Consider the following 16,255-nt stretch of genomic DNA (forward strand, 5'->3'; position numbering starts at 1 on the left):
GTGCAGTGCCCAGAGCCCAGCTGGCGCGGCCCACCCCCAGCAGGGCCTGGCCATGTCCCGGGGCTCAGACGCAGGCTGACTGCTCGGGTGGTGGGAAAGTCGGGGAGCTTTTTATGACAGTATTTTTCTCCATCAAGTATGAAGCAAAAACATTACTGACGTGGGATGTGTAACAGGTTTACAGAAAGAAGAGAAGGAAGGAGTAAAGTGTAACTGGACTGCGATGCGATGTCCAAAGCCCGACTGAGATCTGCAGCCATGAACGGACAGTGAGACCGGTCAGCAGACAGGACTTCTGCTCAGCTGGGGGCATGGGGCAGGATGATAACCGGACTGTCGCTGCTCGCCAGACAGGAGTATGACTGAGGGGAGCAGGGTAGTCACAAGGAGGCAATTACGCCAAAAGAAATGACGTAAAAGGACTATTAAAAAATCACTCCATTTTGAGTCGTACACATCTCATCTTCAGCAACTTTTCCTCTTTGACTATCAACTGGCTGAACTCCCTCAAGCCCTCATTTAACAGTCGCACTGCGTGTAATCGGGGCAGTTTTCCAACATTATCTACCTGAAATCTTTTTGTTATGATGTCTCAGCTGTAGTGGGTGGACAGTGAACACCTTTCAATAAGAACTTCCTTTACACAATGCCTAGTATGAATGCCAAAACATCAGAAAAGAGGGACTGATGGGAAAACATCACTGAATGATCAACTAAAATTAAACCAGGTGGGCCAGAAAACAAAACACATCTGAAAATATACCTTCCTCCTTTCCCCCCTTCAAGGACTACTTGAGGGATCAACATGGGCAGGAAGAGGGAATGACTGAGGCTACATGATGAAGCTTCACGCCCGTGCTTGTAGGTTCCGTCTAGTTTTTAATGGAAAAGAGTGAGGTAGTTGGTACAAGTGGGTGGTGGTGCTTGGTGGCACAGACCCCAGGGAGGAGGCAAAGGCCTCTTCCTCTCTTCTCCCTCTGCACCTCCTCATTCTCCCAAACTCTAAGTTCCTACAGGACACATATTTTTTCTGATAGTCTTTGCGCTCCCAATGCTAGGATAGGACTCATTACACAAAAGATGCTCAATAAATGTGTACTGAACTTGCAGAACACATGGGCAAAGAAAGATACAGAAGATGGAGAGTTCCAGAGAATGCTGGACAGATGGGACCTAAACACCTTTGCTCTTGGAACTCTGGGAAATGAACTCGGGTAGAGCAGCCCCTAACCTATCTGGCTGCCAGGAGAGAAAGGAGATGGTATCAAGATTAATTTCCCAAGAACAAAACACGAAGGAGTACACTCGGACCGTAAGCTGCACGGAGCAGGGACTCCCGTCTTCCCCCGTGCACCCCACAGCCTGTTGGAGTGTCTGTCGCACACCAGGCGCTCATCACGCGCTTGCTGGATGATGTGCATGTGGCTTCACGATCAGGCAGACAAGTGGCCCATCCAAAAGTGCTTCTAGATCATGATCTGAATCACCTTAAAATCAAACTTTGATCATAAACACTGTAGTCCTTCTGATTTGCAGTCCATATTCTTTTTAGTATATACCATGTTGCCATTACTTAGCATAGATGGTGTGTTGATTCACTCCAGGTCGAAAACTTGCACTAAAGATATAAATTGTTGTCTGTTTCCCAACGGGTGTTGCAGCTGTTTAAATTAATCCATAGCAGACATTCATGGGAAGATAATGGATCCTGTTCAGTGGCCTCCTTTTTAGAAAGATCTGCTCCACCAGTTTCCTGATGTGTGACCCTGGGTAAGTTTCACTCTCTGAACCTATGTTTCTCCCTCACATGATGATATTAGAACTATCCAGCATTAACGTGTGACTTAATGAGCAAACATAAAATGCTTAGCACAATGCACAGCACTTAGTAGGAACTTAGGAGAAACACATGGCACATAGTTAACCCCTGACCTTCTTTCTTTCTTCATTTTTGGCTATAATAGTAATACACTGAGAGGCCATATAGAATATTGGTTAAGAACATACTCTGAAGGAGAAATGCAATTAAAACCACAATGAGGTATCACCTCACACCAGTTAGGATGGCCACCATCCAAAAGATAAACAGCAACAAATGTTGGTGAGGATGTGGAGAAAGGGGAACCCTCCTACACTGCTGGTGGGAATGTAAATTAGTTCAGCCATTATGGAAAGAAGTATGGAGGTTCCTCAAAATGCTCAAAATAGACATGCCATTTGACCCAGGAATTCCACTTCTAGGAATTTACCCTAAGAATGCAGGAGACCAGTTTCAAAAAGACAGATGCACCCCTGTGTTTATCGCAGCACTATTTACAATAGCCAAGAAATGGAAGCAACCTAAGTGTCCATCAGTAGATGAATGGATAAAGAACTGCATATACACAATGGAATATTATTCAGCCTTAAGAAGAAAACAAATCCTACCATTTGCAACAACATGGATGGAGGTAGAGGGTATTATACTCAGTGAAATAAGCCAGGCCAAGAAAGACAAGTATCAAATGATTTCACTCATCTGTGGAGTATAAGAACAAAGCAAAAACTGAAGGAACAAAACAGCAGCAGAATCACAGAACCCAAGAATGGGCTAACAATTACCAAAGGGAAAGGGACTGGGGAGGATGGGTGGGAAGGGAGGGATAAGGGGGAAAAATGGGCATTACCATTAGCAGACATAATGTAGGGGGGAGGGGGCATGGGGAGGGCCGTACAACACAGTGAAGACAAGTAGTGACTCTATAGCATCTTACTACGCTGATCATGACAGTGACTATAATGGGGTATGTGTTGGGAACTTGATAATGGGGGGAGTCTAGTAACCATAATGTTGCTCATGTAACTATACATTAATAATGCCTAAAAAAAAAAAGAACATACTCTGAAGGAAGAATGCTCAGATTTGAATCTCAGCTTGGCTATCCAACAGCTGTTGGGACCATGAATAAATTATCAAACCTGGGTCTCTCAGGTTCTCATCAGTAAATGAGGTAATAATAGCATCAGCCTCAAGGAGGTGTTGTGAGGACTATGAAACAATATACATAAAGGGCTTGAAACAATGCCTGGCATAGTTAAGCACCAAGTAGGCACTAGTTTTGTTAGCTGTAATGACCCATCAAATCTAACTGGTGACCTTTCCACCTTGGCTACAACATTCTTGAGCACAGGCTTTAACTTAGTACAACTGCCTTTCATCAAAGCATTTATTGAGGAAATATTTTTCTTATTTTCTATTTAAGGAAATTTCTAATTTACTGTGAGAGACTGTAAAGCCTGCATGCTTACTGAACAAGTTTTCTTTTCTTTCATTAAATTGGAAATGAAAGCTTTGCACATAAAGTAATTGGATTTCTTCCCTTTTTATTGCCTCAGCTGCAATAAAGATTTAAATATTTGCAAAAACATTTTAGAAATTCCATGAAGGAAAAAAAAATGTTACAAATTTACTACAAGCCTGTAACAGAACCTAAAATATGGTTTTCTGCCACCACTTAATACACTGTATCATCATGTTACTTTAATAATGAGCAAGTATTAAAGACCTATTATGATTTCAGATGGTTCCTTTTTCTTTTAGGCTTGAGGGCATTTTAGTATAGCTATTTAACTACAAAAATAGCTTACAATAATCTTGTTATTGCTTTGTATAAGATGATAACTGTTATTTTAGCTACTCAATTCTTTCTTTTTTAAACTAGGTAAAAAACAGTAAGAAGGCAGGAAACCATCTCAGCTGAAAGAACTTGCATGTAGCTGTCACAACTGCTGCAGTCAGTTAAGTTATTGAGTCATTTAAAGATAACCTCTCAACTACCAGGACATTCTGTATACTGAATAAGCACCAACTAATAAAAATAATGGTGTCTATACCCTCTAGATTCTTTTTCTAAGTGACAATACCAAGTTTTGGTGAAATATGCAAAGCATTATTAACTATCATACAACACTGAGAAGAATATGAATTGGTACAATCACTTTGGAAAACTGGCAGAAAGACCAAAGCTGGACATACACATCCCGTGACCTGGCATTTCCATGTTTAAGCATACACCCAGCATGCTACATGTATAGTTTACCAAAAGGCATGTTCAAAAATGCTCACCGCACCCTCACTTATCAAAGTCCGAAACAAAAAACTACTTATATTAACTATCAGCGGGATGGGAAAATTAAGCACGGCATATGGAGACAAGAGAATACTGCTTAGCAATAAGAAAAGAACAAACAATAATATGCGTGAATCTCACAGACGCAAGAACTCAAGGAAGCCAGACACAGAAAGAGATGAATTCATTTACATGAAATTCAAAAGCAGACAGAACGTACCCATATTGACAGAAATCCAAACAGTGTTTAACCTCGGGACAGTGCTGAGTAGGAAGGCCGAGAGAGCAGGGGGCCGGTGACGTTTTGTACAGTGATTGTGCACTGGTCGTACAAGTGTATAAATCTGCAAAAAGTCATCAGGTTATAAACTTATGACCTATTTGCTATACCTCAGTAAAAAGGTCAAGAAATTTTTTAAAACTCACTTTTAAATAAAATCTTTATGCAGTTACAAAATACCACTTTCAGATAGATATACACTCACAATATAATGACAAGTGTTTAAAATTCTCCTAATTTTCTATTTAAAAAATAGAACATTTTGAAAAAAATAGGGCAAACAACCCCAACAGTAATTTCTAGTGCTACCTAGAGTGGTATTTTGTAACATTGGTTTTACTAAGAAAAAGGATAGAGAAGTCAAACTTTAGGCTCTACAGGGCCTAAATCTAGCAGCTACCGATCACTTCCACAGCGCCTGGTCGCACTGATCAGCTCCTTCATGCCTGATAGTTTGGCCTAGTTAAAAAGAAATGAGTCTGGAGATTTAAATGCTTATTTAAGGATTCTTCCATAATGGGGAAAAGCAAATGAAAAGCTAAATTATGTGCATTTTTAAGAAACTAAACAAACTTACTTTGAATGATTAGGTGAAAAGAAAATAACAAAATTATCTGCTGGCTTGGCCTGGCTAGTTCTCTCTCACTGGCTCAAAGTTATCTGAAATAATAAAGTTTTCACAATTTTTCTCTAGTCTCTGTACCAACAGACTGAACCTATAGCCATCAAACAGCTGTCTTTTCCCTTTTTACAAAGCTCATGATATGAATTATGACTCCTTAATACAGTAAAGAATCATGAAAATCTATAAACAATATACTGACATATCCAACAGATATTGCTCATCTTGTAAATTACTATTTGGTGTGTATCGTATTAGCTCATATTTACTTAATCAAGGGAAGATGTTCTTTAGATGAGTTTTTTCTGTTTTCACTTATAATATTCTATAGCCAACATGGCTCCAGAATCTCATGCCTAAACATATCCTTTCAGCTTCAAACACATCAAAATATTAAATGAGATGTGTTTTTCTTAACAACACATTAAATGTTTTTTGTCTGATGGGTCAGGCTAGTCAGGCTGAGAACTGAGGAAAACAGCTTTCTGGAGCCGAATTCAAACAGTTTCAAGTCCTCTAACCACAAGTGTAGCTCTTCTATCTTTACCTTCTAGTGGTTTGTTAATATTCTTCAAAACTTTTTAAAAGTCGAAATCCTTTGGCTTAGCAATTCCAGTTTTAAACATCGATCCTAGTAAGTTATCACATAGCTGCACACGGAAGTACAAACACACAGATTTTCATTATTCAAGAGATAAATTTTAGGAAGAATCTTACCGTATTCAGAGGAAGATAAATTATGACACATCTATTCAATGGACTATTCTTAAAGACAGAAGACAGAAAAGCATATGTATATTTACCAGTAAGAGAAGGCATTTAGGATATATTGCTAAACGACAGAAGAGCAGAATGGGTTACAAGATAATATGTTGTAGGTAAAATTGTAGCATTTCCAGAATCTCCCCCCTGGCTTTAGTTCATTTGCATATCCCCAGGGGTGGAGATAAGTTCATCTCCATATCAATGGGTAATTACCTGGGCAACCGAGGGTGTGTCTGAACCTGAGAGGTTAGGGGGAGGGGCTTGCTGGCTGGCTGGCTTCTTCCAGAGCAGAGGAGAAAGACGGCCCTGCCTGGACTGAAGTTTGTGAGCAATAAACAGGTTTTAAACTTTATTTCTCCCTTTCACTGTTTTCAGTTTTTAGAGGTATTTTGCCCCAAGATTTCCTCTCCCTGGACTTACACTGTACAGTATGATCCCACATGGATACATGTATTTCCATGGGAAAAAACTAGGAAGGATGAAATCAATACGTGATAATTTTTTCTAAGTGGTCAGATTTGTGGTCATTTTTTTTTTCTTTTTGCTTATACGTGTTTTCTAACTTCTTAAAAATATGGGTATTATGGGGAGGTAGAAGGGAGAGGTTATTAAAAATCCACTAGGTTTTTATCTACCCTGTTTTTCGGCTAAAAAGAATGAAAATTTCTGTAAGTTTAGTGGTCAGGACATACGATTCCTTTTTACTTAGAAGGAGCACTGTGATCTTTTCTTTTTCACAGAGAAAAGATTTATTTTAAAAAACACTTAATAGCCAAAGAAAGATAGGAAGTTGTCACTAGCAATTAGCAATATCTGCCCTGATAGAACTTAGACGACAGAGCAGCAGCACTGAAATGTTTTCTAATACTAACATAGTGTGAATCTACAAACAAAAGATCATTGCCAAATTAATCTTCAAAGTCAAGCTTTAAGCTACGAATGAAATGATTTATGGAAAATCTAAAGAATTTTCCAAAACCACTTATAAAAATGCTCTGTGAGACATCTGCTGTGCTTATTCGCCCAGACCATATGCTTCTGTGATTTCTATAAAAGCATTAATTACTGGAGGTATCTTACTCGCAAACGCATTCGCGCATCACATGAAAGGTTTATGTAGCCTAAATTACACTGAGTTTGGGGGCTGTGTAAATGTCTCTGTTAAGACTGCTAAGCAACAGAACCTATCAGTAGAGCGTCTGGCAATGAGCCACTTAATCTGACTTTAATGGTTTACACTAAGAACGATTTATTTGATTTGCAGCTGGTTGCCTCCTTTCACACACTGCATTGAAATTTCAAGTTCAATAAATTTGCAGTTGTACCTTTTGCTCATATTGGAAGATTAGACCGCTTATGTCTATCTAGTAAAAATGTACTTTTGAAGTTTTATTAACACAAAGGTTTGTTCAAAAAAGCAACTTTGCTGGTTTTTGCTTCTTTCCAAACTACTTTTTGTAAATCACTATCTGTATGATCTCCTTAAAGATTTGAATCTTTTAAGATCCAAATGTCGGACCTTCAGGTAAACCTTTTCATGACGGTCACTATCATCCAAAGCGGGGGCCTTCTCTTTCGCACAGCACACTGCTTCTCTGCTTTCCTTCCCGGGATTTTTTATTCTCCACTGATACACTCTGTGAATTGATTTTCTCTCATAAATTTCAGGAGGCTAGTGGCGAATATCTGTACAAGAAACACTTCAAATTTTACATTTAAAAAACCACAACATAGTAACTGTAGATTAATGATACCAAAATAAAAAAAGGGGGGGGGGCATTACAAATTGGGATGTATAGTGTTGGGGGGCACGGGGAGGGCTGTGCAACACAGAGAAGACAAGTAGTGATTTTACAGCATCTTACTATGTTGATGGACAGTGAATGTGAACGGGGATGTGGGGGGACTTGGTGAAGTGGGGAGCCTAGTAAACATAATGTTCTTCATGTAATTGTAGATTAATGATACCAAAATAAAAAAAAACCACAACATATACTTTGCGGACGACATGCCACCTCTTTTACACTGAATATCCCACCAAGGCACATGCGAGACAAGGGCGGGCACAGGCGCACATGCGCACAGCAGAGAAGATGGCACCAGGCTTGAAACAGCCACAGCCTTAGGCAGAGGGACGATGAGAAGTTGCCTATTTTTTAAGTTGTGCTTGTTTGTATATTTGTGTTCTATACAGACTATGTAATAATAAAAGTTTGAATATCAAAAAAATTTAAGTTAAAAAAACATAAAAATAGTCTGATAGGTAATTATGTTCTAAACTCTCATTATAATTGCCTCAGAGACTTTAAGTCTATGAAAATATAAAATCTTACTTTGATACAATCTATTATTGTTAATATATCCACTGCTCGTAAAACCAATGACGCAGTAACACTGACACAGGTACCTAAGAGGAAATACCTTAACGTGAACGAGTTTCTACATACAGACATCTGAATGCATTTTCTATATAAATACAGAAGCAGCTTGCATGGGGAATAGCTGAATACCTTTCCTCCCAGTTATGCTCTAGGTTTTAACAGGCAGCCAGCCAATTAAAGAGATCAGCAGCTAGGCGGGTGAGAAACCAGCTGGAAATCGGAGGGAGAACTCAGTGAATGAAGACCAGCCTGCGGAGCACTAAGCACCACCTTTAAGGGCGTACTTAGAAGACGCTACCCATCTGTTCCTATGTTCACGAGGTGATTAAGTGACCCTGAATCTAAAACTGTCTGTGGCCAGAAGGGCCTTTAGAGGTCACCCAGGCAAACACTGCCGTTAATAAAAGGAAAAGGAGGTTCTGAGCAGTTCGATGACCTCGCAAGGAGGCACAGGAAACCACAGGCCGGACCGGCTCTCTTCTGACCCTGCTTCTTCCACCGTAAGAATTCTCATTTGTGGGGAGGCAGAAAGGGGAGGATCTTAACAAACTCAGCTGTTTTGGTAAAGGAAATTTTACTGGAACACATTCATTTACAGCTTTTGTGCTACAAAGAGAATTAACTGAGTAGTTGTGAAGGACACCTACAGCCTAAAATATTTACTACCTGGTTCTTTACAGAAAAAGTTTGCTGGTCCCTATGTTAAAGGTTTCTTAACATACAATCAGAACTTTCAGAACTTTTAACACACAATAACCCATAGAATGGGTTGTAATAAATAACAATAAAACCAGAACCATAACAGGAATTACCTCTAAAGGGTTTAACTCTCTCTTCCTACAAGGATGGACTACTTGTCCATTTCTGATATGCATAAAAACTGTAAGACTCAGAGCCTTCCAAAGGAGAAAATCTCTTGATTAAACTGAAAGAGAACTCACACACATGCTTTTAACAGAGTACCACTCATCTACATGAACATATTTAGAGATCACTGGCTACTTAGGAGATAGCCTAAGAGATAAACCTAAACTAAACAAATTAAGTGTCAAATGTACAACAGAATACTTTTTAAAAAGTCAAATTTATATACACTTTTCCAGCAGAATATCTAAAGCACAAAAGAGACATCTATTTTGTTGTTAAATGCATCCGTCCTATTAATCACTTGGTTCATTAAATGTTCAGGTTTCACCTTTCTCTGCCCGGAAAAGGAAGCATGCCTGGCTCCAGGTGACCCTTAGCAACAGATGCTTACATACCACAAAAATGTAAATGTCAGTGAGAGTTAAGTAAGTACAAAATACAACTTAAAGAAAAGTAGTAGACTGGTCAAGGAAAACAAGTTTATTTACAGAAGGCAGATGTCCCTTGGAGAAGTTAATACATCAGTTAAGTTATTAATTCATTAGTTAGGATGGTATGGGATGGGGTTATATAGGACCACACAGTTCATTTTAGGGAACCCAAGACAGTTCATTATAAAATGATAAAGAATATATAATAGGACTAAAAATCGCACCAAGAAAGAAACCTGAAAACATATCTGTCAACACACACACACACACACGACTTTGGACTCAAATCAGAAGACCTGGGTTCAAATCCCCAAGCTGCCACCATTAACACTGAGCAAGATACATCTTAGTCACTGAAGTTCCTTCTAGGATTTAACTTACTTATTTATAAAATGAGGGATTTGAACTAAAGTAGGAAGGTTCCTTCCACCCCACCAAATAAACATATTCTTAAGTAACCATTTATTAAGTCACTGGGTGTATTTCATGAACCATACTAAGGCTTTAATTGCTTGTAGAATAATTTGGCTTAGAATAGAGAAGTGTTCTAGAGTAAGTAATCCCTATCAATTATCAATCGTCTAAACACATGAAAAGATGTGAGATGGACTTTAATCTGGGCTGCCTTAAAAAATAAATCAAATCCTTATTTTTTCCAAACTTGACTCCATCAATTCTCCAACTAAACTCGGTGACATTAGGCAAATCAACTATTTTCTCTGTATCTTGGTTCCTCTATTTTTGAAATGGTACCACCAGTAAAAACCTCATGGGTTTTATGAGGAATAAAGGTATTAACACAGGTGAAAAGCTGAACGTTTTCCCTTTGATGTTAGCAGTAAGACAAGGATGCCCTTGATCACCAATTAACAAACCAGAAATAAAAAGCAATAAAATCAGCCACAAGGCAGTCATACAATTATTTGCAAACATATACTTGGAAAAGGACCAGTATCCTCTCCTTTATATGGGTGTGTGCATGTGTATACAGACTGAAGAAGATAAGCCATCCAGCTGAAAAGCAGTCAAAGCATCTGAACCAGAACTCCCAAAGAGGAAATCCAAATGAGCAACGAACATATGGAAAGGTACTCAGCCTCCTTAGTGATCAAGGAAAACGACATTAAAAATAATGAAATATCATTACACACCCTCCAGACTGCAAATAATAAAATCTCTGACAATACTTGTCGTAAAGAATGTGGTGTGACCAGAATGCACATGTACACTTCGGGAACTAGCTTGCCACTACCTGGTGAAGTTCAAAACAGAGACACTTCATGACCCAACAATTCCGCTCCTAAGTACATCCTAAAGACACGCATGCTTAGATGCATGTACAAAAGTTTTCACAGCACTATTTATAATAGCTAAAGCTTGGATATAATCCAAATGTTTACGAATGGTGGAAGGATAATAACATAGAGAATGTATATAATAGGCTACTACAAAACAATCAACTAAATAAACTGACTATATACAACATGATCACCCCTTTAAAAATGTTGACTAAAAAAAGCAAAACACAAAAGGTTATTTATGCTATCATTTTACTCATGCTCAAAAAAGTAGACAAAAACAAACTACATTAATTCAGCAGTAAGACAAGGATGATACATGCAGAGAAGGTAAAACGATTTATTTCTAAAATGCAAGGAAATGGTTATCTCTGGGGGGAAGAGAAGTGATTTTTCACTAGGAAGGGTTATTAGGGGGGCAGCTTCTGGGGAGCCGGCCATGTTCTACCTTCTCACTTAGACAGTAAACACAGGGGTGGTCACTTTACATGTAAGTTGTGTATGTACAACAGTGAACACAAGTTGTACACTTGGCACAGTTCCTGGCACACAGATGGTTAATAAAGTCAAGTATCATTTATGATGACATTATCCTGACTACGACTGCCACTGTCTTCATTGATATTACCACTAATTTCTCCTCTGTATGTATGGCCCCTGAAAACACCACCTCAGAGAGAACATAAGAGAAAAATGCCCATATGTGAAGTGAACCTGCTTTGTATGTGTTGTTTTTCTTTCTGTTTCCCCACTGTGCACTTTTAAATCTGTCTTCCTTCTTAAACACTCTACACTACCTTGTTTCTCCCCCTGTATGGCATTCTTTCAGCCAGGCTCCTGCCATCAGCAGGAACCCTGGCCTCAGCAGGTGGGGCAGGAACAGACGAGTGTGAGCCGGGCTTCCTGGAGCCTGAGGACTGAACAGGGATGAATAAGTGCAGACGCCTCCGGCTCACACCCCGACCGGGCTCTCCGTGCACTCCCAACCCAAAGACTCAGTGCCGGGGTAACTGTTTTTAGCCCCATCTCACAAGAGGCAACAGGAGACAAGTATTAACATGGAAAAATAGATAATTATTCAGAGAGAAAATAAATATACGATGTTTTAAAAGTGGTTAAATTTTGTATCTTGACAAATACAACAATAAAGCATTACATAAACCCTTTATTTTGATAGTTCCAATTTTTGGAAATTAAAAATAAAACCTACCAGTGATTTTAAAATTCCTTTGTAATCAAATAGGAAATTGTGAGAGATTTCAGTTACAGCTTCTTACTGACGCACACTGAAGAAAAAGCTACTATAGCAGAATCAGAATTAAAGCTATTTAAGTCATCAGGTCATAATTACTTACCTAATCATTCCTTTTAAAAAGTATTTTAATCTTTAACATACAAAGGTAATTTGGCAAAAGGTAAGAATTTAATTCACTAAACTATCATTAAAACAAATAGTGATATTCAAAGAAAGAGACTTTTTAACCAAAAAGTATTCCAAAAACAATTTCAAAGAATTCCACTTAGCGAAAGTCTTAGTCTTTAAAAGATTAATTAGTAATAAATTACTGTTTATTGTTTTGCTTGACCTTGGAATCAACAGGAATTACAACACTGCAAAACATCAATGACTCAATGTGCACATATTTATCTGAAATACCTACCACACATGGAAAACTGTTAGAAATACAAAGAAATATGATTTAGTCCCCACCTGACTTGATGCATGATCTCAGGAAACAAAACATCTATGCATTATGTTAAACAAGGAAATTTATCTAACAATATAATTAAAAAATAATATAAGGTAGGAGATAATAAAATCAAATGTCACCAGAATTCTGAGGAAGGGAGAAAGCATCCTAGTCGGGATGTTTAAAGGGGCTTCATGGAAAAGGTGGAAGGAGTTAGCTTTAGTTAAGAGGTGGGGAGAGAAAAGGACATTCTTGGCAAAGCAATTTTGTGAACAGAGAGATGAAAAGTATGTTTAGGTGACAATGGACAAGCCTGACAGACATGAAGAACGGAAGGGGCATGGTGGGAAGGTTGGTGAAGGGTCAGATGTCAGATGGTGGATGCTTTTGACTGCTACATGAAGGGCCGAGGATATCTTGGGATACTCAGTGCATCTAAGGGCGGAAGGCATGCTGTAACTCCTTAAAGGTAGAGACTGCTCTGTGAAACAACAGAGAGCACCAGCGCCTGCCTGCACCGTACACTTCAAATGGATGCGCTCTGTAGTACATAACTTATGCTCTGATTAAGTTAATTTTTTAAATTTCAACAAAAAAATTAAGGATGCTCCTTTCACTAACAAACAATTCCTTTACCATGCTTCCACATTTGTATGGTGAAGCGCATTCAAAGCCAAGCCACTGTAAGTATTTAACCAATGACTTTACAGAAATCTAATGTTCCTGCTCGCTCCCATTTACCTAGTCATACCTGTCCTGCCTGTCACTGCCAAAAAAATCTCCCAAAGAACCTTCTTGATTTAGGTGTATCACCTGCTTTAGAAATTTTGAAATGCTGCTTTCTGCCTTTCTCCAAAAATCAATCAACCTGGACTCTAAGGTCCTCTACAATTTGAGCCCAATCCACCATTCTGGTCTTACCTCACACTACTTCCTACACATAGACACGGATCTTTCTTCAAACCCCACCACAATTTTCTAAACATCCTTTGTCTACCTCCAGCTTGCATGCCTGCCCTCAAGGTGTCCCTCCGATCAACATTCTCCCGCCTTCTACCTTCATGCTGCCAACACTTCAAAACGCAGCTCAAATGCTAACCTCAAGCGTGGTCTTTTCTGAAGGCCACTTCAGGTATGATCGCTTCATTCCACAAACTTTCACTGAAGTCTGATTGTGCATGAACGCTAAAAACACTCATCTTTGCATTATTAATGAGAAGAACTTGCCCTTGAGGAACTCAGGTGATCAATACCCACACACATGTAACACGTAACACATTATACAGGACACGCTGGAAGGGTGTGGGCGGCACACAGTATTAACTCAATATAACACTTGTTGAAAGAAGGATTATTTGCATATCATTAATACCCAAAAGTCACTCATCTACGGGTACACAAATAAGATGGTAATCATTATAGGCTTTTTAAGAAGGAATTTTACCTTTTCAGTTGTAAGAGGTTTTACAGGCTTTTCTGGCTCCTTTTCTCTCTTTTTCTCTTCCTTTTTTTTTTCCTTTTCTTTCTAAAACATACACCAAAGGTTTGATAAGTTGATTTATTTTTTTAAATGTCAGCTCTTAACACTCTTTTATTAGTTTGAGTCAACTTTCAAGAGAGGTATAAATATTCAATGATGACAGTATGAAACTACACACAGCAAATTCACACTCTCAGTGAGTTAGTACGTTGACAACACAAAAAAGAATGTATTTAAAAAATTAAGACAGATTAGGCTATTTAGAACTTTGATATTTTACAGTTTTAAACAAATGAGACCTTTGTTCAATAGATTCTCACTGCATCTTTATGCAAGGCTAGGCTTCAACCACAAAGCTGAAATTTGAATAAGAAGAAAAATTAAACTAACTGACCAAACAGAATTCCTATCACACAGATGAAGACAGATTTTAACATGTAAACACAGGGGAGAAAGAGTAAAAAACCCTTTAATTGTTTAAAGTATCACAAAACAGTTCCACTCCATTACTAATGTTGTGGTTTTTAAAAGGGCAAAAACAATAGATTCCTTAAAAATAAATGTTGGAGACAGTGCTTGAGGACCAGAGCTGACTGACTAGTTAATGTATTTCATCCAATCCAGTCCAGGTAAACTATATTATAATGATACTATGATGTTCAGTTACATCTCCAAAAAGGATGAAACAATAGAATACTAAAAAATTAAGGGCCAAAAACATGTCCCCAAAAGGAAAATGAAATAAAGATTTAAACAAAGAGCATTCACAAGGCATTTAGGGAGCAGAGATGTGCAGAGACCTGGGCCCAGATGGCCACTGTGACTGAGCACTGGCCCAGACCTTAGTGCCCTAGCAGCAAACACGCAAAGACAGACTGACGGACTCAGGCCAGGCAGAGTGATAAACACATAAAACTTAAGTCAAAATGCCTGAAGGATGCATTTGCACCTGTCTCTCTAAAATGGTGTTTGACAAACTCTCTCAAAAGTAGAACTTTTGCTATTTATAAATGAGGGAAGATAATCCAGCAATTCCTAGGCCATAATGTGAGACATATAATAGAAGTTCCTATGGGCCAGATACTGTGATAAGCACCATAATTTCTAATTTCATCTATAAAATAACTGTCCGAAAACAAAGTCATTATTATTGTTCTACAAATGAAGAAACGAAACCTCAGGACAGTAAGGCACAAAGCGACCCAGGCGATCAGTGGTGGGCTGAGGGACGACAGGGCGCAGGCTCTGAAGCCTCAGGCCTCACGGCTGCTCAGGGGGCACTGCTGCTGATTATCGTCGTCATAATGTACAACGGCTGATCTTACTGGGCCCTTACTGTGTGCCAGACTTTTTGACTCATTTAATCACAACTTTATGAGGTAAGTATTAGTATTCCCACTTAATAAGTGAAGAATAAATGAGATGTGCAAAATCCTTTATATATAATAATATGTTTTCTAGATACTATTAGTCAAGTTTGGTGAAGAAAGCATTACCATTCAACATTCTCACCAACATGCTGGGGATGACTGTTCTATAACTTCTCAAAGCTACTATTTCTTAAGGAAGCCCCTGTCATGACACTGGGAAAGAAGCTCATCTTTCTAATCACTGCACATGGTAGGCACATAAGAAATCACCAAAAGTGAACTAAATTAGCTGTTTTTAATACAGGGAAAGCACAAACCAATGCTCTTTAACACTGGAATTTCAGCTATCAAAATATGGCTGCCATCCACTCTGATTCCAACAGTGGTAGCATGACACCAGCTCTGAAGTACCATTAAAAACATGGGCTCTAAACTCAGATCATACTGTTTGACCCACAGATGACTCCCATATTTAGAATCAAAAGCTGCTGAAAGATCAGAGTACTGTGGGAACCTAAGTTGTTTAAAACATTCTAAGCAAGAACAAAATATAGCTGCGTTTGGTATAAAACAACAGTTCCTGAAACTTGGTTGCTGTATCTATACAAATGATAACAGTGAAATTGAAGACCTCCTGCATAATAAGGCTGAAATAAACGTTCAAGTACTACAGAGAAAAATACATATTGGGTTTATTATAATCAAACTAACTTGAGTGATTTAATTACTGATACAGTCTCCAAAATTTCTGATTATATACTCCCATCTTAGAGTTGTAAGCATACATACTTTGCCATATGTATATATTTATTTATAAAGCACATATAGCACTGCATTATGCATACTATAAAAATATAAATATTGAAAATTTAGAAGGATAAGAAAAAAAGCATGAACAGACATTCTAAATGGACTGCCCGGGGTGTCCCTAATGTCTAACGGTACAGACATCGGGCTTTGG

At 38.5% G+C, this 16,255-nt stretch overlaps 1 protein-coding gene across 6 annotated transcripts in view; it reads right to left on the minus strand.

The window, feature by feature from the left end:
* The window catches only part of SMAP1 (small ArfGAP 1), a 165,819-nt gene that overhangs the window by 29,014 nt on the left and 120,550 nt on the right, over positions 1-16,255 (minus strand). For 4 of the 6 annotated variants that reach the window (XM_037012622.2, XM_073224480.1, XM_037012623.2 and 1 more), the window contains one exon: positions 13,889-13,969. The exons of the other annotated variants lie outside the window; for them this stretch is intronic. In XM_037012622.2, coding sequence (XP_036868517.2) covers positions 13,889-13,969 — 81 coding nt within the window. The remainder of the gene's footprint in view (positions 1-13,888; positions 13,970-16,255) is intronic. 6 annotated transcript variants of the gene reach the window in all.

The sequence above is a fragment of the Manis javanica genome, chromosome 16 (assembly GCF_040802235.1).
Source record: "Manis javanica isolate MJ-LG chromosome 16, MJ_LKY, whole genome shotgun sequence".
Taxonomy (NCBI): Eukaryota; Metazoa; Chordata; class Mammalia; order Pholidota; family Manidae; genus Manis; species Manis javanica.